Source organism: Echinops telfairi, unplaced genomic scaffold, assembly GCF_000313985.2.
Source record: "Echinops telfairi isolate 266 unplaced genomic scaffold, ASM31398v2 ScPeMD7_11;HRSCAF=52, whole genome shotgun sequence".
NCBI classification, from domain to species: domain Eukaryota; kingdom Metazoa; phylum Chordata; class Mammalia; order Afrosoricida; family Tenrecidae; genus Echinops; species Echinops telfairi.
In genome coordinates this window covers 6,706,851-6,729,498 of record NW_022103908.1, presented here as the reverse complement: position 1 = coordinate 6,729,498, position 22,648 = coordinate 6,706,851, and the positions used below count along the sequence as shown (strand labels likewise).

Below are 22,648 nucleotides of genomic sequence, written 5' to 3'. Positions count from 1 at the left end.
AATGCATTCCGTAGATGACATATTCCGCGACACGCGTGACGACGCTTGCTCTTCCTCCTACCTGTATCTTTTAAGTCACCTCCATCGTGCAGACCCCTCTTTGATCTGAAAACACCAGTGTGTGATTTGCCAGGATCCATTTTTATTTCAGATGCCTGTTTTCAGCTTCTTCGTTTAGATTTCCAGCCTACAGTATGGGGTGATATGAATATTTACTGCCAGCTCTTCTATTTTAATTTCTTCCATTTATCACCCTCCCCCCCTTTGACGAATCTCAGTGGGTGCAGAAAGACTCCTTTAGTTTCCTGTCCAGCTAGCAGGACAGAGGATGCGTGTTCAAACCCAGCATCCTCTCCCCTGACGGTGTGGGGTTCTGAGAGCGATTTGGATTCTGATGAGGAGCGGAGGCGGCCCGACATCATTCGGGATGACTTGGCCAACCGTAGATTCCGGGTGAAAAAGCAGCCCGGGAGTAGCGTCTCGAACATCGCCTCTCCTGAGTTTCGCTCCCAAGTCTTTTCTGCTGTGGCGTCATTAAGCACGGGACTGTCCGCACCGATGAGGTCAGGAATTACCCACCCTGGGTCTGGATACCTACTCTGCCGTTGACTTTAGATGCGGAAAGTAACACCTCAAATCGTTTGCCATTTGTGTCTCTCTTAACACAGCTTCTAACTGAGTCTCTGTGGCCCTGATGGTGGTTCTCACGTTAAGTTGCCGGGACGGGGCTTTTGCCTCGTTGTAGGGGCTGGGGTGGCGAGGAGGGGGACGCAGTGGTGTGCGTGTGATCCGGACAGCATGCCTTTGTGTGTTCTCTGTGGCAAAGCTGCTCCTACTGTGTCTTAACCGGTTGGATGTTTTGAACAGTCATCAGAGGAGTTGGGGCACCAACGTGGAGAACTGGTCAACAGGACAGGCAACGTCAAGCTCCTCTGGTTGTGTGGAGGTTGAAGAGAAGGCAGCAGGCATGCCCAGTGTTGTCAAGGACGATCTTTATGTGCGCAAGCTCAGCCCGATCATGCCAAACACAGGGAATGCATCTGATCAGTTTCTTCCCAAATACTCAGCCCCAGAAGATGTGAGCCGGAAGCGAATAAAGAGGGAGACTTATAAGCCATGGTATAAGGAATTTCAGGGATTCAGGTTCGTCTCCATGCATGTGTCTGTTGTGCTGGTGTCTGTTCACGCCTGAACTGGGTGCATCTCTTAAGACCACAAGGAAAAAGTTCGTCAGCGCTCCCTGGAGCCTCTGTAACTGAGAAGAACTGCCATTTACCTTTAAACTGTAGGCTCTGGATCTCAAAACAGCCTCTTCTAGACATGGCATGATTGTGGGTGTTTCGTTGTCCCTCATTCTTTGTCCTCCCCTCCTGTGCCCTCTCCTCTCTTCTCCTTTCCTTTCTCCGTATCACTCCAGCATAGAAGCAACTCAGATGCTGAGGATGAGGACGGGCGTTCTAACCGGAGCTCTGCCATTTTTAGTGCAATACACAGAGCAGAGCTCAGGCCAGACGACAACCATCAGAGACGTTCGCTGGCGTTGGCACTAGCTACCAAACGGGCGCTAGGAGCGTGGGACGCACATGCAGCCAGCAGCCGCGGGGGTGCCTCGGAGGAGCCCAGGTGGACTGTCTGCATGAGCCGCCTGCTTGGAGCCTGGCCTCAGACATCGGCCCGCATCTGCTGCCGCCTTAACCCACCTTCCTGCAGCGTGCCTGCGCCCAGCCCTGAAATCTCACTCAGGCACGATGGACTGATGGCACACGCTAGAAAATAATGCTTTCTGTGTGAGCACGCAAACTGAGAAGGTGGCGGGCCCCCGCCCTCTTAGTGAGCACAGTCAATGTATACGGCTCTGTAGCTTGACCCAGTCATGTATACGACTCTGTCGTTGTCAGTTCTCTGGGAAACTAAGACACTCACTCACCGCGTGTTACAGTTGTGCTGCGGGCATGGATGTGGAGAAAGGAAATAACTTTTAGACAGAGACTGGGAAGGACAAGTTAATGAATGAGAAGCAATGCAAAAAAACCCCCAAACGCACTAGAGCGTTTGTTCCTCCCTCCCCTCCAACACCTCCCCCGGCCCCATACACACACATTACATTGACCCGTATGCCTATTGCATAGCGTGCATGCTGCCCGACTCTTGAAAAATGTCAGGATCCTGGCTGCTGTGTCATAGGGGCGGGGTACTAGGTCTTTGTGCTCACAGACTGAGGAGGGGGTGGACAGGTGTAGCTCCAAAGGTGGTGTGGTCGATCCATGTTCCAGTCCCTTCCCTCGAGTTTCCACTGCTCCCCTTTCCGGAGAAGTACCCCCTACTCCTCCTCTTTTAAATACTCTTTAGAAAAGTCGAGCCCTGGTGACATCGTGGCTTGTTAGGTTTGGGCTGCTCACCACAAGATCAGCAGTTCGAACCCACCAGTCTCTGGGGGAAACGATGAGGCTTTCTACGCTCGTGAAGGTTGACGCTATCAGAAACTCACAGAGCTGTTTTTCCTGGTCCCTGGAGGTCCCTATGAGTCAGAATCGACTCAGTGGCAGTGGGTTTGATTTCAAAATACTTCTTTTGGTTCTGAGAAAAATGAGCAGGGATCGCATTAGACACTAATCTTTATTTTAAAGCCAGTCCCTCCCTCCCAGGACTCCCTAAAACGATTCACCCCAGGTGACTAGCTGGCTTTTCTTGTACCTGATTGTGTGTGCCCCCACATTTAATAAGACTCTCCTTTCCCTTTTTTTTCTTTCCTTCTTCTGTGCTTCAGTCAGTTTTTATTACTTCAGGCCCTTCAGACATACTCTGATGACATCCTGTCTTCTGAAACAAATGTCAAAATTGATCCTACGTCTGGCCCCAGGCTCATAACACGCAGGAGGAATCTCTCTTATGCCCCAGGGTTTGGAAGAGAGAACCTCAGCCTGTCGACCCTGGATCCTGACTTGGAGAACGACGATTTCTTTGTTAGGAGGACGGGGGCTTTCCACGCAAACCCCTGTGTGCTCCAGGCCTTTGACGATTTCAGGAGGTTCTCTGAGCAGGACGAGCCTGTCGAGCGAGATATCATTTTGCAATGCAGAGAAGGTGAACCTGTACTTCCAGATTTAGAGAGAGATGACATGATCGTCCGCCGAATCCCAACACAGAAGAAAGAGGTGCCTCTGTCCGGAGGCCCAGACAGATACCAGCCAGTCCCTTTCCCCGAGCCCTGGACCCTCCCTCCGGAAATTCAGGCAAAATTTCTCTGCGTGCTTGAAAGGACGTGCCCACCCAAAGAGAAAAGTGCTGGCTGTCGGGTGCTAGTTTCTGCCTATCGGCAAAAGAAGGACGACATGTTGACCCGTAAGATCCAGTCCTGGAAGCTGGGCACTGCGCTGCCCCCTGTCAGCTTCATGCCTGGCCCCTGCAGTGAGACGGACCTGCAGAAGTGGGAGGCCATCCGGGAAGCCAGCAGAGTTAGGCACAAGAAACGGCTGATGGTGGAGAGGTCAGCGTGTGTTTCTGCAAGGGGTCTGGTCCTGTGTAATGTCTCGTGTGTGCGCGCGCGTGCGCGCGCGAAGGCAGCATCGTGTTGCTTGACCCTGCATGCCCCATGCCGTGTTGAAGTGTCTTGTAGACATGTCCCCCATCCCCCACCACGTTGTGAAACCTCCAGCCAATCATTTCATGGAGAAAGTGCAATTCCATTTTTGGCACACCTTTGTGGTCACTTGTTTTAGGGCCCCGTTAAGAAGGTGTGTGTACAAATTTCACCTTTGGTCCCGAGCAAGACTGGTACTCTTCTGCCAACAGGAGGTTTCATAAGCATGTGTCCAATGGCGTTGACTCTTATTCCCATGTCTAGGCGTTTCTGAAAGAGCCCGGCTGCAGTCTGGTTTGATGTGTTTCTCGTAAAATATGACATTGTAAATTTCGTTTAATCTGATCCCTGCTTTTTGACCATCACCTTTTGAGGTGCTTTTCTTTTGAAAGTCCGAGATATCAGTGTGACAATGCATGAGTCTCCTGTGTATGTAGTGGTGGTCATTCTAATAGTAGCTGAGTCAGCATTTGTCAGTTAAACAACTCGCCTTTTCGGATGGATGCGGCTTGTTGGGATGTGGAGGTGGACCAATGTGATTAGGTTGGACAAAAGGAAGAGACCCAGAACGAATTTATTCTGACTTCCTGAAAACGGAGAACCCTTCCTGAGGGTTCTGTTGGCTCACAGTAAATTAAGAAACCCCTCGTCTTTCTGAAGTCTGAATTTCTTTTTTAAAAATCATTTTATTGGGGGCTCTTACAGCTCTTATCACATCCATTGTGTCAAGCACCTTTTGTACATGTTGCCATCATTATTTTCAAAACATTTCTTTCTACTTGAGCCCTTGCTATCAGCTCATTCCCCACTCCCCTCCCTCATGAACCCTTGAACATTTATAAATTATCTTTTTTTTGTCATGTCTTACACTGACCACTGTCTCCCTTCACCCACTTTTCCGTTGTCCGTCCCCCTGGGAAGGGGATTGTATGTCGATCATTGTGATTGGTCCCCCCTTCCTCCCCCCTACCTTCCCTCTACCCTCCTGGTACCACTGCTCTCATGATTGGCCCCGAGGGGAAGTCCGAATTTCTCAAGATAGAATCTTTGTGAGCCCCTGGCACATGATCAATCGTGAAGCACGAGAAACAACCTTTTGAGATTTGTCCATCTCTCGTTCAAAGACCTTGAACGTTTAGAAACTACTGTAACTGAAAAAAAAAAAATGACTTTGTAATTTTTGGCTTTCTGGTTTCCCAGACTCTTTCAAAAGATTTATGGTGACAATGGGTAAGTTTCATGGTGCACAGTCAAAGAAGCGAGACCAAGCTGTGCCGCCTGTCCGTCCTTTGTGTCGTGTGCTGTGCCGCTCCTGTTTCTGACATGCCACTAACTGGTGCTGCGTGCTGTGCATGAGATTTCAAAACCTGGGCAACGCTTTTGACTTGGCAACCCCCATTGTAATATTTTCGTGTTCTTGAGTAGTGTCATGTCCGGTGCATGGAGTAATCGTTTTATGTTTTATTAGAAATTTGAAATCTAGTTCCATGGTTATTGTTTGTATATAATTATGATTTATGAAGCAGTTGATGAAAGATGCCAAAAACACTGGCCTGAAGTTCAGTATACTTATTTGGCTACTTGGGTTGCTGAGCGGTTTAAAACTCTTCTGAGTAGCGTAAATACATGATGGAAAAAGAATGCTTGCATTTACTTAGAGGTTGATAGACCATGTGGCTAGCATGGTCCTCGTACTTGTAACTCAGATTTCTTTTCTAATGGGGATTGGGATTAGCATTGACCTTCCTCTGATGGTACTGAAACGGTTTTCCAGAGTCCTGATTAGGGTATAAGCTATAACATGATGTGGAGCATTATTATCCCTATTGCTTTATATCCGTGATATAATTATCCCTATTGCTTCCGGTACTTTTGTTACATGTGCTATATTGATAGTACCAAGATTCGCTGGCTTTGATACAGTGTACAAATCTTAAAAAGAAAAAGAAAATGCAATGCAGTTGGGTTGATTCCAATTTACAGCCGTCCCATAGGATGGAGTCGAGCTGTCCCATTGGGTGTCTGAGGCTGCTGTTTTCATGGAAGGAGGCGGTTGGTCACAGGTTTCTCCTGTGGAAAACCTAGGAGGTTTGAGCTCTCCTGGCCGTTGGGTCAGCAGCCAGGCATCTTAACCCTTGAGTCACTAAGGGTCAGTTGTGTAACTTTTGGATATTATTAAGAATAATAAGCATTCAAGATGCCAAAGGTTTGGGCCACGGGCAGATGCAAGGGCCTCTTACGTTACATGCTCCATGTATAGGCACACAGTCCGTATTTCTCTCCTCATGGGTAAAGTATCGTTGTCCGTGAGGATGGAGACAGTGCGATGCGAGATGAGTGCTCGTCTCTAGCCATCGTGGGACAGCGGCTTCAACTTGAGTGCAAAGCCCGCGTCAGTGTTTTGAACGGTAACGTTGAAATAATTTTTATTGGTAACTGAGATGTGACTCTGATGATCCTTCTCTGAGGACCAGTACCTGCTGGAAGTAGAAACACGTACAAAGGTTGCAGGGACTGGGCATGTACCCCTAGTGACAGAAAAGAACACCCAGATGCTGCTCCTGAACGAGCTGAGCCTTGTGCTGGCCTGCAGCTAGCAGGGGCACGTGCCTCTGGAGGCCAGATGAGACTCCTGCGTAGAAATCGTGTAGAGTTTGTTCGTAAAGGCCACTCACTCCGCCTGCACTTTGGTGTCCAAGTGATGATGCAAATGAACTAGATTGCAAATGGAGACTGATGAATCATAATGGAAAGGAACAAGACTGTCTTCAGATGACTCAGGTGTGTTTTTAGCAGCACTTGAAATCAACATCTGTCACAGTGGCCCAGCCTGCCCAACCGCCCCATAGCCTATCAGTGACTCGTGTTCCTTCAACGGGTTTTGTTACAGTGGCAACAAAATACAAATGGAATTAGTGTAGGCTCTTAATCTAGGTCTTGTTTGTTGTTTATGTTGGCTGATACTTCTCTGGGGATGATGTATGTTAGCAAGCTTGGAATGCTTACTTGGAAAAAAAAACTAAACAAAACCTTATTACCCAACATTCTGTCATTGGAAAATAACTACCGATAGCATGAGTGTTTGTCTTTTGATAAAGATGATGTGAAAGAGAAATGTGTAGTGTCGCAGGAAGTCTGGGGTGGTTCATTTCTGGCTTGCTCTGTATTTGGCTCTTATAACACGTGTGGGTTTGCCTGCTTTAGTCTAACACTTTGTGTGTGGCAGGCATGTCACATGTGCATGCTCACGTGTTGCATGGATTTTTGCCCGTGTGGTTCACCTGTGTCGTGAGACGAAACCATGGAGTCTGCTGCCTGTTCAGCAGGAAAGAAGTGGTGATCCCAGGTGAAGTTGTAACCAAAGACAGCCAAACCTTCTGCAGTCAGTCCTGTTGTGTTGGCCACGAGGTTCTCTAGAATCACACACACAGATGAGACAAGCAAAAAGAAGGGTGGGGAGGGGTTGAGTTATGTCTGATGAGATCAGCAAGAAAAGTAAGTGTATAGTCTAGCTTTAGGGTTCTGCCATTCTAAGTCTTTAAACCCGGGGTGGGGTCTCAGAGTGGGGACTTTTTTTTTGCCTTCCTAGAGACATGTGGCAATGTCCAGAGACATATTTGTTTGTTAGAAGTTTTTTGTGTGTGTGTGTGTGTGTGTGTGTGTGTGTGTGTGTGTGTGTGTGAGAGAGAGAGAGCAAGAGAGCGAGCTATTGCCATCTCATCCAAAAAAAACCTCCCAGCTCACTGCCATCACGCCAATCTAACTCACAGAGCCCCAACAGGTGGGGCAGGACAGAACTGCCCCTGTGAGTTTCAGGGACTGACTCTTTACAGGGCTAGAAAGCCCCGTCTTCCTCCCATGGAGCGGTGCTAGTGGTTTCAAACTGCTGACCCTGTACTTAGCAGCACAATGTTTAACCACTACACCAGGAGGGCACCTGTGAACCATCTCTCTTGTAGAGGGTGTTCAATATCCTACAGTATATAGGACAGTGGCCCTCAGCAACAATGCTTGTACCTCATCAGTCACACGGCTTTTCATTAAAAATGGAAAGTCTTCATGATATTTGTCATCTTTCTGTACTTTATGCTAATTCTAAAGCCTCTACCTCCAGTCTGGCCTTGATCCCTCTTTAGGGACTTTCCATGACCCTTACCAAAGGTGTTTGTGCTTGGTTCCGACTCATAGTGACCTGGGTCCACCTGCCTGGCCCTGCGCCATCGTTACAGTTCAGTTTGAGCCCCTGCCTGCAACTGCTATGCCAGCCCGTCTCCAGATGCCTTCCTCCCTTGCACTGGCCCTCTGTTGACCCAGACGCTGTCCTTGCCCGGGGGCCAGTCCCTCCTGATAACACGGCCAAAGTAAATGAGGCAACAAGCACATACACAAAGATGCCTCTGTCTCTGAAAGGTGGGGACCAGAACTTAGTATTATGGGATTTCCATTTGCTGTGTCAAGGCTAACCGTGCTTTTATGTTTAGGGAGCTTTGTTACATGTTGGCTTTCGGGATCCCGTAGACCAGTAGTCAGCAAACCGGCTCGAGAGCCAAGTGTGGCTCTCTGGGTACATACAGGTAGCTCTGAAGTAAGTCGGAAGAAAAAAAAATTTAAGCCTATTCTTCAGAGAATGGTGATTTCATTTATTTGTAAAATACATATTTATGATTTGCGAATCATTTTTAAATTGTTGGAGGGACAGGATTGTCTCTTCAGTGTCAGAAGTGTGCCGACCCCTGCGGTAGACCCTAGTTATCTAACCATTCGATTCTAAAATGATATGCGCTCTCACGCTAGCCCGAAACTCTCAGGAGAGTAGCAGGTGACGCACTGAGGGGGGAGGAGAGTGAGAGAATTACAGTGACCTTGGTTCATGGTCCACACCTTCTCGCTTCATCTTTTACCCCCTCTGCCTTTACACTCACAGTGCTATTACGAGAAAAAAATCCAACTGAAATTGCAGGGTGTTAGGCCTGTAATTGTGGACAAACTCCAAATGCAGTTCTCACTTGGAGCCGCTCCAAATAAGAACATGTACACATGTCAGTGGTAAATGAACCCAAACCACACTCACTGCCCTGGCATCGGTGCTGACCCAGAGTGACCCCCTGTGGGGTTCTGAGACCTGATTGTTTATGGGAGTAGAAAGCACTGTCTTTCTCACGCGTGAGGCGAAAATCATGATGTAATTTGCCAGAGCATGGTAACTCAGCCCTCAAAACATGCTAGGGCCCCATCATGCTCCCCAACAATTTTCCTGGCTCCATCTTTGATGCTATCGCCGTTGTGGGAGGCGGTATCTGTATTTCAGGGGCAGAGACAAACAACTGGAGGAGAGTGGCGGAACCCGCCTGGGGGCCTCACCCCCATGACATAATCCACGCAGACTGCCTGGCAGTGTTATCAGCATCCAGTAAGCCCTCACAAAGTTTAACACTGTGCTGCTTACTCTGATAAGGTAAGGCTTCTGCGTGACCCGGCTGAGAGGCTCCCTGCACTTAGAATGTTCTCGATTTTATCTGTGTGGTCTGGGAGTTAGCTCTTGGGAGAATCCCACCCAGTCGTTCTGTGTAGGTGTATGGCATTGGTGTGCGATGCATACCAATGTCCGCACACTCTGAGAAAGCTCTGGTTGAAGCACTGAGAGGCTGAGAGAAGGGAAGGCCACTTGTCAGGGCAAATTTCGAAAGACTTTATCCAGGTGATAGGATGTTATCTGGATAAGTCACACGTTGCGTGCCGGCCACGGGGTGGGAACTCTTGGAGGCCCAGGTGGTACTTAGCCATGAACAAGCCAGACAGAAGTCTTGCCTTGTGGTTTTTGTTACAGGGCAGGTAATAAGCAACTATACATTCCAGTTTTAAAAATATATTTGATTTATTCCCAATAAATACATACTTTGTTCCAATGGGAAGACAGGGTTGGGGAAGGGTGAGCTACGGGGAAGAGTCACTTGCTGTTTTGTATTGGATCGTCAGGGATGGAAACACGGAGTTCCCATCTGAGCGGTGCGGTAGAAGTGAGACAAGCCATGCGCCTGGACATTGGCATGGAGAGCCTTCCAGGCAGATTGGAGAGCAAGGGGAGAAATCAGAGGGTTGAATGCCAGCCCAGAGTCCAGTGGCTGGAGCTGTGAGGAAAGGGGGAGGAGAGGGATTTGATGGCAAAGGAGCTCACAGAAGTTGGCAGGAAACTGGTAACCCAGGACTGCAAGATCTCGAGGGAACGTGTCTTTAACCAGCATGAGATGGGAAGTAATTGGTAGGTCCTGAGGAAAAGGGAAGGGTTTTCAAGGCTCTTTGAGAGAATAGAATGTTGGGAAGAAATTTTGGAAGCAGGGAGGCCAATTCCTGCAGTCATCCAGGTGGGAAACAGCGATGGCTTGGGTGGAAGTCATTGTGGAGGTGCGGAGAAGTGGCTGCATCGTAGGCAGAGCCAGGGGTCCAGGGACAGGGTTGACTGGGTAGACTCGGTTGCAGTGTTATGAGAAGAGGGTCTGAGGTGATGACAAGGTTTTTAACCCAAAGTCTGGGAGAGTGGAGTAAGCTTTTACTGAGATGAGGAAGACAGTGATCAGGAGTTGGTGAGGGGGGAGCGGTCATGCTCACGGGTCCGACATGAATGGACTTGGAAACACCTGTTAGCCATCCACGTGGACCGTGTTTGGGAAGTCACATTGACTTGTGTGGAGTTAGCGGAGATCCTGAAGGAGGAGATGGTGAAGGGCTTTTGAGTCAGAGGGACCATTTGAAGAAGGCTGGTCCCTGCCTTCAGAGGCTGGCCTGGCGATCATTTAAGAAGTGATTGTGAACAGCCAGGTTGAATGGACTGTGCTCTGATCTAGGGTGCTGGCAGTTGAAATGGAAAGAAAAGGACACTGAATAAGAGGGCTTGATCACTAATTGAAGGGGGGGGGGTTTGGGGGGAAGGCAGAAAGTAGGGTGAAAAAATAGGTCTTCAGTTTCCAAGGTGGATGATTGGAAGGGCAGGTGGCCCCACCCGCTGATACCCGAGAAACAGCAGGTGAGGAGACAAGGTGGATGTTGGCTGCATGAGGCAATGACCATGTGTGCAGAGAATGTCAGTTTTCAAAATCCTTTCTAAACAGGAGTTCAATGGGTTCTGTTCTAATGGTCGGAGCCCTAGTGGCTCGGTGGGATAAGTGTTGGTTTGCTGACGGCAGCGAGCATTTTGAATCCAGGCTGCCCCCAGTGAGAAAAATTAGGAGTCTCTTTCTGTGAAGATCTATAGCCTTGGACAATCCTACGTGGTCAGTTCTCCACTAGCCGTTGGAAATGAGTGAAACATCAAGGGCTGATCTTGACCTGGGAATATTTGCACAGGATGATAATTAAGTTCCTGTGCTAGCTAATATGGGCAAGTGTGTAGTAAAAGTAGAACAATAAGATGGCCAACAGATCGGAGAAGGCAAAGTTTACCCAAGAAGAAGGACTTCCTTCCTCCCGCCCTCCCCTGCCAGTGCAGTTTTCTCTCCCTTTCTGAGTGCGTGTGACCACGCACGCATGCTTCTTGGTCATCTACACCGTGTTCTATGTGTCAGTGTTTGCTTTAAATTGGGGTCGCTGGTAAAACCCTCGACTCTTATGCAGGAGACGTGGTTATATTTGCCTGTCACCGGTGTTGCTAGGATGCTGAACAGGTTTCTACTGGGCTTCCAGACTAAGACAGACAGAAAGGAAGACTGTGAAAACCCTGTGTATCACCATAGTTGTGCCCCCTTAGAAGACTCCTCCCTAAACAACAACAAACAACAACTTTAGATGGAGCTCGTGAGCACTGAGAGACGTTACATGTGAAACCATGCAAGTTGCGTCTGTAAAAAGGGTGTGTGTGTGTGTGTGTGTGTGTGTGTTGGGCGCTATTAGCAATAAGAGTTCCGTTGCTTGGAGAACAATTCCGGGCAGCCGTGGGGCAGCCCTTTCACCGTCTTTGAGGAGAAGCAGCACATTTATTCATGGTAGTAAACTTGAGGAGAACTATCAGGTAATCATTAAATTATTTAATAAGTGCCCAGAAAAGGCAGCCAAACGTTAAAAGGTGATCTTGGGGAGAAGATAGAAAAATAGACAGGTGATTCTAGTGACTAGTATTTTTTTTCTCTAAAGTAATCCTTTACGCATTGACCACCTCCACGTCACGAATAGGGGATTGCTTGCACCGAGGGGTGCAGGCATCTTTTAGTCATTTTGCGCAAGAAGTCACAGTTGGGTGCAGTGCTGGGCTCTAATTTCTGCGTTTGGAAAAAAACAAACCACCATGTATCTCTGAAGTGCTATTTCTGCGATACCATCACCACAGTGGCCAGGCAGTGCAGCAGAAACGTAGATGGAGTTTCCAAATAGAAGTCCAGCCTTCCAGGCTTAGCCCTCAGTGTGGTCATGTGAACCCCGCTCACCTCCAGTATTTGTCTCGTAGGAGTAAATCCATGAGTGATGTGAGCACCGAGGATGTTCAGAACCTGCGTCAGGTGCACTACGAGGAGATGCAGAAAATACGATCACAATTAAAGGAGCAGGACCAGAAATGGCAGGATGTAAGTATCCCTTAGCTTGAGTGTCAAGGCCGGGTGGGAGGGGAGTGTATTATTGGGCTTCTCACTGCTTCTTTAAAAAGGAAACCATTGTACTCGAGAGTTGACTGGTGATTGTTGCTACTGCTGCGGTTAATGACGTCCGAGCGTCCTGTTAGCATCCTGGTAGACTAATGCGACCAACTTCATTGGACTGGACTTTTAAACTTTCTGAGCTTGCTCCTTGTCACATTTTCAAAGCCCATGGTTCACATGTGATAGTAGTAGGTTTCTACTTCCCTCTGGTATCTTCTGTGAACCCTGAAAGGTAGGAAAAGGTTTTTTGGCCATAGACTGAATGCTTTAGATCAGTGTGGTAGTTGAATTGGGGCATGGCTGTCTGTTATGCTTGAGAAAGGAAAGAGAGAGACAGAGAGACAGAGAGACAGAGAATGTTCAAGGTTTTGTACAGAAGAGGAGCCGAGGAGTCCAGAATTATCAGGGAGAAAAGAAAAGGTTTCCGAAGAGTGAATGGGAGGTATTTGAGGGGAACAGGAAGTCTATTCCTGCATACTAGGTAGGCTGACAAGTGATTATCCAGTGTGACTCGAAATGGGAAGTACTCCTAGCACCGCTAATATTTATCCAGATGTCTCTATGGAGGAGAAAGACATTACCTTTAATTTTGACCACATAAAAAATTTGGAGCTCTATGTAATTGAAAATGACAGTTTCGGTAAACCAAAGGACTGTAAAGAAAGACAGTAGCCGAGCTAAACAAGATCTCGCCCGAAGATGCTTCAGGGACAGCCTGGTGGAGAAAGGAGTGAAGTGGTAGCATGAGCAGAAGGGCTGAGGGTGGTAAGTCCTGACTTTCCAAGGGAAAGATGGTTGGGCCAATGAACTGGAAACTCTGCCTTGGCTGCATTACTGAATTCCAGTGCTTCTTTTAATTGGGAAGTCAATTTAATTGTCAAAAATCCATGATTCAATGTCACTTGCCCAAAAAACATGGTGCGTATTTGGATATGGAATTAGCAAGGCTTGGCAGGCTATCCATTAGGTTAAATGCAGGCTAGTGACTCCTTGGGACTAAAGGCATTCTGCCCCCAATCCCACCTTTCGGGGAGCAGTTGCATACTGCCAGCCTGGAAGTAGTTCATACTGGCCCTGTCAGCATCTGAAGCACATTTAACAACCTTATTGTGCATGCCTTTCGGGTGAGGGCCCGGTTGAGGCCTTGGGATGCACCTTTCTTTGAGTTAGGATGCTCGCCACTACCCAACCCTGGTATGCAGTTCCCTCCATGGAGATGGGAACAGTCAGACTTCTGTGTTTCTACGGACATAGAATCCTATGTCATTGAAAATCAGGACTTGTTTGATCAACTCCTCTCTCTCTGCGCAGCTTAGCCGGAGTAGTGTTCTGGAGGTCTGGCAAGCAGGCATCAGCTTGTTCCTGTGTGAACTACTTTTTTATCCTGCCTTTAGTGGAGCTTGCCCTCTTTGTACTGCATACTTGAGGTGGGCCTCTGCAGTGAAGCCTTTGCAGGCACCGCCTTCCCCTTTCCGGAGGTAGACTTGACCTTTGCACACGTATGCCGAACTTCTAGTGCCTTGTGAGACTCTACCTTCTAGCCCGTGAGCTCCCTGAATGGAAGTCTCACTTTCCTCTCCAGGCCCAGCCTTGGGTCTTGCCTCCCGGTTGGGACCGAGCTCCGAAAGGGAACGTCTCTTTCCCTTATGTTGTCCCCGGACAGTCGCATTTCTGTGTCGATTTTATTAGTGAATCATGACTTTTCAATGTACCAGCCAGATTTGGGGAGTGAGAGGAAAAAGAAGCTGAAGTGGTGACTGCTCTTGCTGACCTGGCACCTAATTACAAGTGTTTAACATTCTTCGTGAAATGGGCACCCAGGCAAATGCTTTCTGGGAAAACATAAATGGAGTCTATCTTACTAGGTCAGGTTTTCCAGACAGACACATGAGATAAAGGCTTAGTACAGAAACACAGGCTATAAAAAGCAAAATTGGGGCACCTTGACATCAAGCTGAAGCAAATACTTTCAGCGATGTAATGGGACACCCGTCCCTCTCTTGCTACTAGAGAGGGATTATAGAAATGCAGGCATGCCTGTGCTGATGTGATTCCTTTTTCCTAACAGGACCTTGCGAAATGGAAAGACCGTCGAAAAAGCTACACTTCAGATCTGCAGAAGAAAAAAGAGGAGAGGGAAGAAATTGAAAAGCAGGCGCTTGAGAAGTCGGAGCGAAGCTCCAAGACCTTCAAGGAAATGCTGCAGGACAGGTAAGGACACTGGGTCCCAGCTCACAGGTGGAGGAGCAGTTTCCACGGCGTTAGACGCTGCTGTTTGTGTCGGTGGAGGGGGCTTTCTGTTCCCTGATCATTTAACCTTCACCAAATAGACCAGGAAACGCTCCCCATCCCACTGCCTGGCAGCGAGGGAGCCAAAATGATGCTTGTAATAGTGGCTTGGATTGGCCAGAAATGAGTGTGCCTATCATTCACATCAGGAGTCGGATGGAGGGTCTTAGCTGTATTTGGTGCTGAAGATAAACCACAGTTTCCCTCGTGAAAGTGAATGTAGGAGCAGAATCGTCATATGGAAGCAGCTCCCAATTTTAACTCAATTGTATAAAAATCTAGCATAATCCTCTTTGATGCTTTATTGGGGTGATTCAAATGACATTTTAAAGGAAGTCTATATACACGTAATGTCTGCAGTGCTTTTTTTGGTATTGCAAATCACAGGAGAAAAATGTAATTCAAGCTTTCCCTATAAAGCAGTTACTATAGGAAGTCCTAGGATATTCACCAGACCAACGAGAAGGCAAATAGAAGCCTGAAGCATCATTCCCAACAGGAAATGGGCTGTCAGGCAAAATTAAACAGAACCTCTTTGTACCTCAAAAGCCAATGGTAAACACAGGCTTATCCGTGTCAATGCATCAGCTAGCCTGTGAGGAAACAGACCACACTAAATGTTGGAGATCAGACTGCTCCAGAACCTTCTCCATAAATGCGAAGGATCACTTTTCATCAGTCATCATTTTCGATGTAAATTCTTTACTGTATTAAGTTTTTTTCCCCTTTAAACTTGTTATTGTGAATTGATTGAAGGTTTACAGAGCAGTTCACTAACCTGAGTTTAACAGAAGCCTGAATTTTTGGTACATTTATTTTATTCCACCAAAAGCAAACTCGTCTACAGGGGGTGTGTGTTGGGGAGGGTGCCGGGAAGGGCACAGAGAGGATGGGAAAGCCACTGGATTGTGAGGGAATGCGTGACTTCAGAGGTCATGCTGGCTGTCGGAAAATGTGTTATATTTATGGTGTTCTCGTTCTGTAAGAGTCTTATGCTCGTGGATCCTATTTTGGGGATTGTTTCTTAGTACCATAATCTTCATCAAGATCAAAAGGATACTCCTGTGAATGACTTCTGAGCTTCTGTTAACCACAGACCAGTCCTTCCCATCCTCCTCCGTTGTGGCGTGAAGAGACAAGTACATAGACAGGTGCCCTCATGTGGTTCGTATTGATGCTTCTGGGGGGTTAGCCGCTGATCGGCTTTTCATGACTAGTCTGGTCTATGCACTCATTACCCAAATGACCTCCCTCTCTCCCCCTCTGGTGCCCAAATGCCTAACACTCTGTGGGGTGTTTCGTTTTCTGAAGGGAATACCGGAGTCAAACGTCGCCCAGTGACCAGCAGAGAACAGCTGCACCCAGAAGGAGGATGTATTCATTGGATGATGTTCTGAATGAAGAAAATCTGCCCGCTCCATTGACTGTGTCAGAAGCAAGTGCCCAGAGTGAGAGAGTGGAAGAGAAGGGGGCAACTTACCCTACAGAAATGTCCAAAGAAGGTTCTACAACCTTGGCAAAACGAGAGGCCCCTCTGATGGCTGAAATTCCGCTTCCTTCCAAAAGTCCTGCGGAAGAACAACGCCCAGATGCTCTGTCTTCCCAGCAGCCACTGAGTATACAAATGGAGTCACCTCGGGTTTCAGCTTCTTTCCCCAGAAGTTCCCAGAAAGCCGATACCGCTAGACTAACGTCTGTGGTCACGCCGAGACCTTTTGGCGTCCACTCCAGAGGAATCTCATCACTCCCCAGATCCTACACGGTAAAAGTGTCCCCAGGTTGTCATGTGGTGGGGCTTCACCTGTACAGAGAGGCTTGGTTTAGCGCCACTCCCTGTATTAGACATCACTCACAGAGACAATTGCATTGACATCTCTTGAAAGCCAGTGGACATTTCATGCTTAAATTAGAACGATGTAGGATCTAATAGACGTGGAATTCCATGATTGTTTGCTGTTGTTTTCAGAACGCGGTGCCTTCAGAGGCAACTCATGTATTCTCTTAGCTGCCGTATTTTCTCAACTGAGAGCTTTTGTAAATTGTGAGGGTGAGGAAGTTCCAGTAGTCACTCCTTTTTGACCTAAAAAGGGGAGCAATTTCATAAAGCTGAGTCTAAGTATTTTCATGTGCTGAGGTGAGACATTATATTTTTCCAAATTTCTTAAAACTTGCTATGTGTGAATATAATTTTGACAGTGTTCAAACATGTAGATGAGGGGCTTCAAGAAGCTTGTGGGAAATGGAATGAAAAGATCATGGAATTTCCCCCCACATGCTTTTTGAAGCCAAGCCCTGGCATAGTGGGTTATGCATTGGTTTGCTAACCACAAGTTAGCAGTTTGAGACCACGAACTGCTCCATGGGCGAACGAGGAGGCTTTCTGCTCCAGTAAAGATGGACAGTCTCGGGCGAACGAGGAGGCTTTCTTCTCCAGTAAAGATGGACAGTCTCGGACACCCACAGGGAAGGTGGCCACGAGCTGGAACCAGCTGGGCGGCAGTGAGTTTGATTTTGGAGTTTCATGTGTTTCTGTGACAGTTGGAAATTTTGAGAGGGCCAGGAGCTTTGGGGGCAGAGCGGGTGACATGCTGGTCAGCTAACAGTGAGTTCAGCAGTTCAAAGCTACCAGCCACCCCATGGGAAAAAGATGAGGCTTTCTACTCCCATCAAGAGTTGCAGTCTCAGAAATGCCTAGGGGCAGTGCTACGCATCTCGAGGGTTGCTGTGAGTCTGAATTGACTTGCTGGCAGTGAGCGAGTGCGTGGGTGAGTATATGGAAGTGTTTGCCTGGAGAGTGAAGTGGCACCACCTAACAAGGGAGCTGTTCATTGGTTGTGTGAGTAAGAGAACAACATAGTCTTAAAAAAAGTCTGTGACCACATTCCCTGTAGACTCAGAATCTAAAAGAGAAATGCTGTCATGAAAAACTGATTATCAGGCAGGGAGGCCTGCCTGAACTAACCAGGAAACCTTGACCGTGAGGAAAAACAGAAAATACATATTGGACAACATAAAAGTCACATGATGTTATAGTCCAACCCCCAGGGGGGCAGCAAATAACAGAAAGGTGGGTGAAGGGAGACAACGGACAGTGTAAGATAGGAAGTAACAATAATAATATATAATTGATCAGGGATTCACAGGGTGGGGAAGAGAAGGGGCCAAAAGAGGAGCTGATACCAAGGGCTCAAATGGAAAATAATTGTTTTGGAAATGATGATGGCAACATAATGTGCAAATGTGCTTAATACTATTGAATGATGGACTTTTAGAAGATTTATAAGAGCCTCCCAATAAAATGATTAATTTAAGAAGTAAACAGGCATCATTCACATAAATAAAACAGTATTACAGACTCAGAAAAACATTAGCACAATGTATTGATATAGCTCGAGGGTTAATATACTCATAACTCTGAAGAAAATATAAACACTAGAAAGATAGATGACGATGGTAGCCATTTCCCAGGAGAGGAAATTTAAATGGCTGAGAGTATAAAATACAAGAATGCAGAGAAACAGGCAACTTTTGTACATTGCTTTGCCCGTGAAAATTGTGTTTATTTTTGGAGGATGGATATATATGACCTTTGACACACACCCCTCCCCTTTGGGGAATCTGTACTATAAAACAGAGTTTGAATCATAAAACTATATGAGAAATTGTTGCTATAGATTTGGAAGTCACAGAGAAGCTTAAACAGCATTGAATGCCCATCAAATGAATGAATGGAATATCCGATCATTAAAAAGGGTAGTCAAGAGTTCTAGCTACTCACCCGGAGTACGTAGTCATATTTAGATCCATTTTAAATTAAAACACACAAAGCAAGTTCCAGACATCTGTATATAATATCTCTTTTGTAAAATCAGTAACAGTTTTGTAAAATCAATTAGCATATGACTCCTAACCACAGGTCAGTGAACCCACTAGCCATTCTGAGAGAGAGAGATGAGACTTTCCGTTCCTATAAAGACTTGTAGCTCCTGAAAGTCTTGGGAGCAGGTCTCCTCTGCTTGACAGGGTCCCTAAGAGCGGGATGGTCCCTAAGAGCAGGATCCACTGGCAAGCAATGGCTTTGGCTTTGTGAATGTATTCTTTCCAGGCTGTGAGCTGTTGTACTTTGCTGTGGGAGGTATATGCTACTTTTATGACTTGACCAAAAATTTCATGTAGCGGATATAGTTTATAAGTAGAAAAAGAAGCTAATAGAATATCACATTGAACATGTTATTTCCTATCTAGATGGATGATTCTTGGAAGTACAATGGAAATGCAGGCAGCATGAAGAGAACTGAGAATACCTCTGCTCCACAGCCGGATACAAGCCAACTGACTGTCGGTGTGCCCCGTGAGACAGAGGCGGCGGCGGTGAGAGTGCCCTCTCCTGCACCCTCCTCCCCCACCTCCTCGCTCTCCCAGGACCAGAGAGCCACTTCTAAAGGCCAGCTGTCTTCAACCTCTGGCCTCGACTTAATGTCGGAATCTGGAGAAAGCGGAAGCTCTTCACAAGTAGAGGTCTCAAGGTCACAGGTGAGTTTGGGGAGGCTCTTTGTCAACGACTGCTCAGAGATCAGCATTTAATTCTGCAAATCACATTCTTTTTTTTTTTTTGCAAATCACATTCTTAACTCCCCACCATGGGGGTCTGGATTGATGATGCTGAAAATGAGAGTGCATTTTATTTTTCATAGATCTTGCAGGAAGCAGGTTCCTTCCCATTCTGAGTTTATGGGTCTAAATAACACTTGTGGAATGTACGAATAGACACTAAGCATCTCAAAACAAACAAAAACAAAACAAAATAAACACAAAAAAACCCCTCACTGCAATCAAGTCAATTCCAACGCAGAGTGACCCTAAAAGACAGGGTAGAACTGCCCTTGTGGGTCTCCGAGCCTGGAACCCTTGATAGGAGTTGTTGCTATGGGCCTGTCTGGCCCATAACCACGCTGTACACAACAGAAGGAAACACTGCCTGGCGCTGTGTCCTCCCTACGATTGTTCCTGTGCCTGGGCCCATTGTTGCAGCCACTGTGCCCATCCGTTTCATCGGTGACCTTTCTCTTTTCGCTGCTTATGGGAGTAGAAAGCCTCATCTTTCTCCCAAGGAGTGGCTAGTAGTTTCAAACTACTGACCTTCATGGTTAGCCGACTAACGTGTAAGCCACGCCACCATCAGGACTCCTGATGCCATTTCTGTGGACTTGAAATACTCATGCACACTTTAGAATGCCTGGGATTCTAGACCACTGCTTGTTCCTTAGCGGGAACATTGAAGTTTAGTTACAATTTGACAATTGTGTTCCTTTACATTTGGAGTCCAAACAAAATACGCACTGTTTTCACCCCAAAAACACACATTGTCTGTTTGCTTGCCAACTGCTTCCTGCAAATATTTTTGGAAGTGCTTCCATGCCCCACCCCCACTTTGTTAATATGTTGGTATTAAAAAATATTAGTATAGCATTTTTATAGGTGTTTTTCTTAAAAGTTATTTTATTGGGGGTTCGTACAACTCTTATCACAATCCATATGTCCATCCATTGTGTCAAGCACATTTGTACATTTGTTTAGTACACCATTTTTACAGAAATACCTTCCATGGGGACGGAGTAGTTGGCTAACACAAATAGTGGGTATGCGTTATTTGCGTAAAAATGCGATAGCCAAGTGAAGAATGATTGTGGGTGTTTGCAGTCTCGATTCGGAGACTAGAAGAACAGAATGAAAATTATGAGTCAGCCCATTGTTTGGGAATGATCGTGGCTCATAGATAGGCATGTTTCTTCGCTGTTCCTATGCATGCTTACAAACTTTTATCTGAGGACAGTTTCTCCAGCTTACTAAAATCATTAGGTGCACAATTTATTGTATTCATTTTTAAAGCCTGAAATTGTAAAATTAGCATCAGGCATTTCAACGGCCACGAACTATGGTAGCCTACTTTATAGGTAGGAAACCCGAAATCCTAGCAGAGAGGTCCTACCAGTGGGAGCAGCGTGTCTCTCGTTGTATGGACATGAGTATTGGGCTTCGTGGTTTTGAGGAGCAGATTCAGCAGAGCAGCTTCACGACTGTGCCCTTTGCTAGGTGAGAGGACCTCCCTCAGGCTAGCAGCACTCTAATTGCACCGTGGATTAAGGCCGAGGGTGGGGGAGAGTTCTCCTGGCCATTAGTCCTCAATTCACATGGCATGGGTCCAGGTGTCACCATTCATATATTTGGGCTCCTCTCTCACCAAACTTGAAATGCATTCTGCCCAGCAGCACTAGGCTTATGTAACCACTGGAGCCAGATGTAGCTGGGTTTTCCTGTGCCGTGGGAACAGCCTATCTTGGAGATGCTCTGTGTGTCCATTTCTGTGCTGCCAGGCAAGTAGCCTTGTGTAGCATCCCTTCCACCCCACTCCTGCCTGAGGAGGAACTCGAGATGCACTTTCATAGAACAGCCAAAGAGCAGTATGTCAAGGGTTCTGTGCAGTGTTCTCTCAAGCTCCTGTTCAAATGTCATCCTTCTAGTTCAATTGTCAATGCTGACTTTGAAGTTAACCCTTGGTGAAGCATCCAGATGTGTGGATTGTCTTCAGGGCTCTCTCTCTCTTCCTTCCTTAACTGGTCAAAAGTTGTTTTGTTTTGTTTTCTGTTAAAAAGTCTTCCCTTCCTACTGCCAGCACTTCCCTTAGGTTTATCCCTTTCAATTACAATTCTGGCCCTTTCCCTCGTCAATGGACAAGTTTTATAAATATCCATTGCTGTTGAATGGATTCTCACTCGTAGTGTGACCTGTCACTATGGGACTGGCCTCTAGGGTGTGTACCACTGGCATCTTTATGGAGCCAGACTGCCAGATCTTTCTCCCTCGGGAGGTTTAAACCGCCAACCTTTAGGTCCCTAGCCAAGTGCTGAGCCACTGTGCCCTCAGGGCTCTTGTTCCATAACTCATCGTATACATTTGTGCCTTCTGCACCAGACCAGCTGCGAATTCACCTGTGTCACACCAGGCCGAAACAAAAAAGCCAAAGCGCATGGAACTAGTTCAGAATCGTAGTGAGAGCTGCCTTATAGCACAACTTTGTCACCAGGCCTCCTGATCCGAGGGTCATACTCGCAAAATTCCCTCCATAAAAACCGCCCCCAGGGGCGCTCTGGAGGTCGAGTGAATTAAGTTCAGAGTACTCACTGAGGTTCCTCCTGACTGGCCCTAAATTCTCACTGTAGTAGTATTACTGAAGCCTCGCCTGTGGAATTCTCTCGACCCATCCTCACAGCTGCTTGGTGAAATCAGCATAGCGTGATGAGCCCAGTCTTATAGTTGTGAAAATCGAGGCATGGAGCAGTTATGTTGTTACGCTACTTGTCCAAAGTGCTAAAGGCTACTTAATGGTGGATCCAGGACTCGAACCCAGGCAGTCTGACTCAAGGTTGCTTACGTAACCACCAGGGGAGCCATTTGGGAAAAGAGGAAGGGAGGCATGCGTTCCCATGAGATTACTTGCCTTCCCTTAAACACAGCATGTCTCTACCTCTGTTCTTATTGCTGCCCCATTTGGAAACAGCCATCTCACCGGCCCCTTCTTTTTGACATCCTACCATTCCTTCAAAACACAGGAGGGATCACGTTCTTCATGAATCAACACCACCACACCCCACCCGGCTGGAATTTAAATTTTTTTCCTTTGAAGTCTCTTGCACTGGATTCTTCCTTGTTCCAGCTTGTTCAAGGGCTTTCTCATTACCAGTATTCTTTGCGCCCTCTGCAGACGCACACCTAGCAGGCGGAGTTTTCGCTGACTTGAATTACAACCGAAGTCTAGACCATGAGACTGAGCGCACGAACTTGAGCCATCAAGGGCACTTAGCGTCCTCTAGAGAGGGTCTTTGGTGTTGGGTGTCCTGAGTAAGGGACGCTTTAGGAATGCTAGCACTGAGTGGTGTTGCGGAGGGTGAATTTTCAGTAGGCGTAGTCTGGAGACACAGACTGGTTAGGAGCCTCTTGCAGCAGTGGAGCAGAGTAAGGAGGTGGTTGATGCCATAAGGCAGCCGGTACTATAATGTGGCCTTACCTAAAGTCCTTCCACTTCCGTTCATAGGGATTTTCTTTCCATCTTGAACCTCATGCCGAGCTTGCTTGCGGTATTGTCCCCTTCCCTTCC

General features: G+C 47.1%; 1 protein-coding gene across 14 annotated transcripts in view; it reads left to right on the top strand.

Annotated features, from left to right (window-relative positions):
- LMO7 (LIM domain 7) overlaps nucleotides 1-22,648 on the top strand; it is a 60,692-nt gene that overhangs the window by 5,411 nt on the left and 32,633 nt on the right. For 6 of the 14 annotated variants that reach the window (XM_045287171.1, XM_045287168.1, XM_045287166.1 and 3 more), the window contains exons 3-10: nucleotides 868-1,143; nucleotides 1,483-1,623; nucleotides 2,768-3,487; nucleotides 4,781-4,810; nucleotides 12,015-12,132; nucleotides 14,273-14,415; nucleotides 15,805-16,255; nucleotides 18,739-19,026. In XM_045287171.1, the coding sequence (XP_045143106.1) occupies nucleotides 868-1,143; nucleotides 1,483-1,623; nucleotides 2,768-3,487; nucleotides 4,781-4,810; nucleotides 12,015-12,132; nucleotides 14,273-14,415; nucleotides 15,805-16,255; nucleotides 18,739-19,026 (2,167 nt within the window). The remainder of the gene's footprint in view (nucleotides 1-867; nucleotides 1,144-1,482; nucleotides 1,624-2,767; nucleotides 3,488-4,780; nucleotides 4,811-12,014; nucleotides 12,133-14,272; nucleotides 14,416-15,804; nucleotides 16,256-18,738; nucleotides 19,027-22,648) is intronic. The other 8 variants (XM_045287175.1, XM_045287174.1, XM_045287173.1 and 5 more) reach the window with 5 other exon arrangements.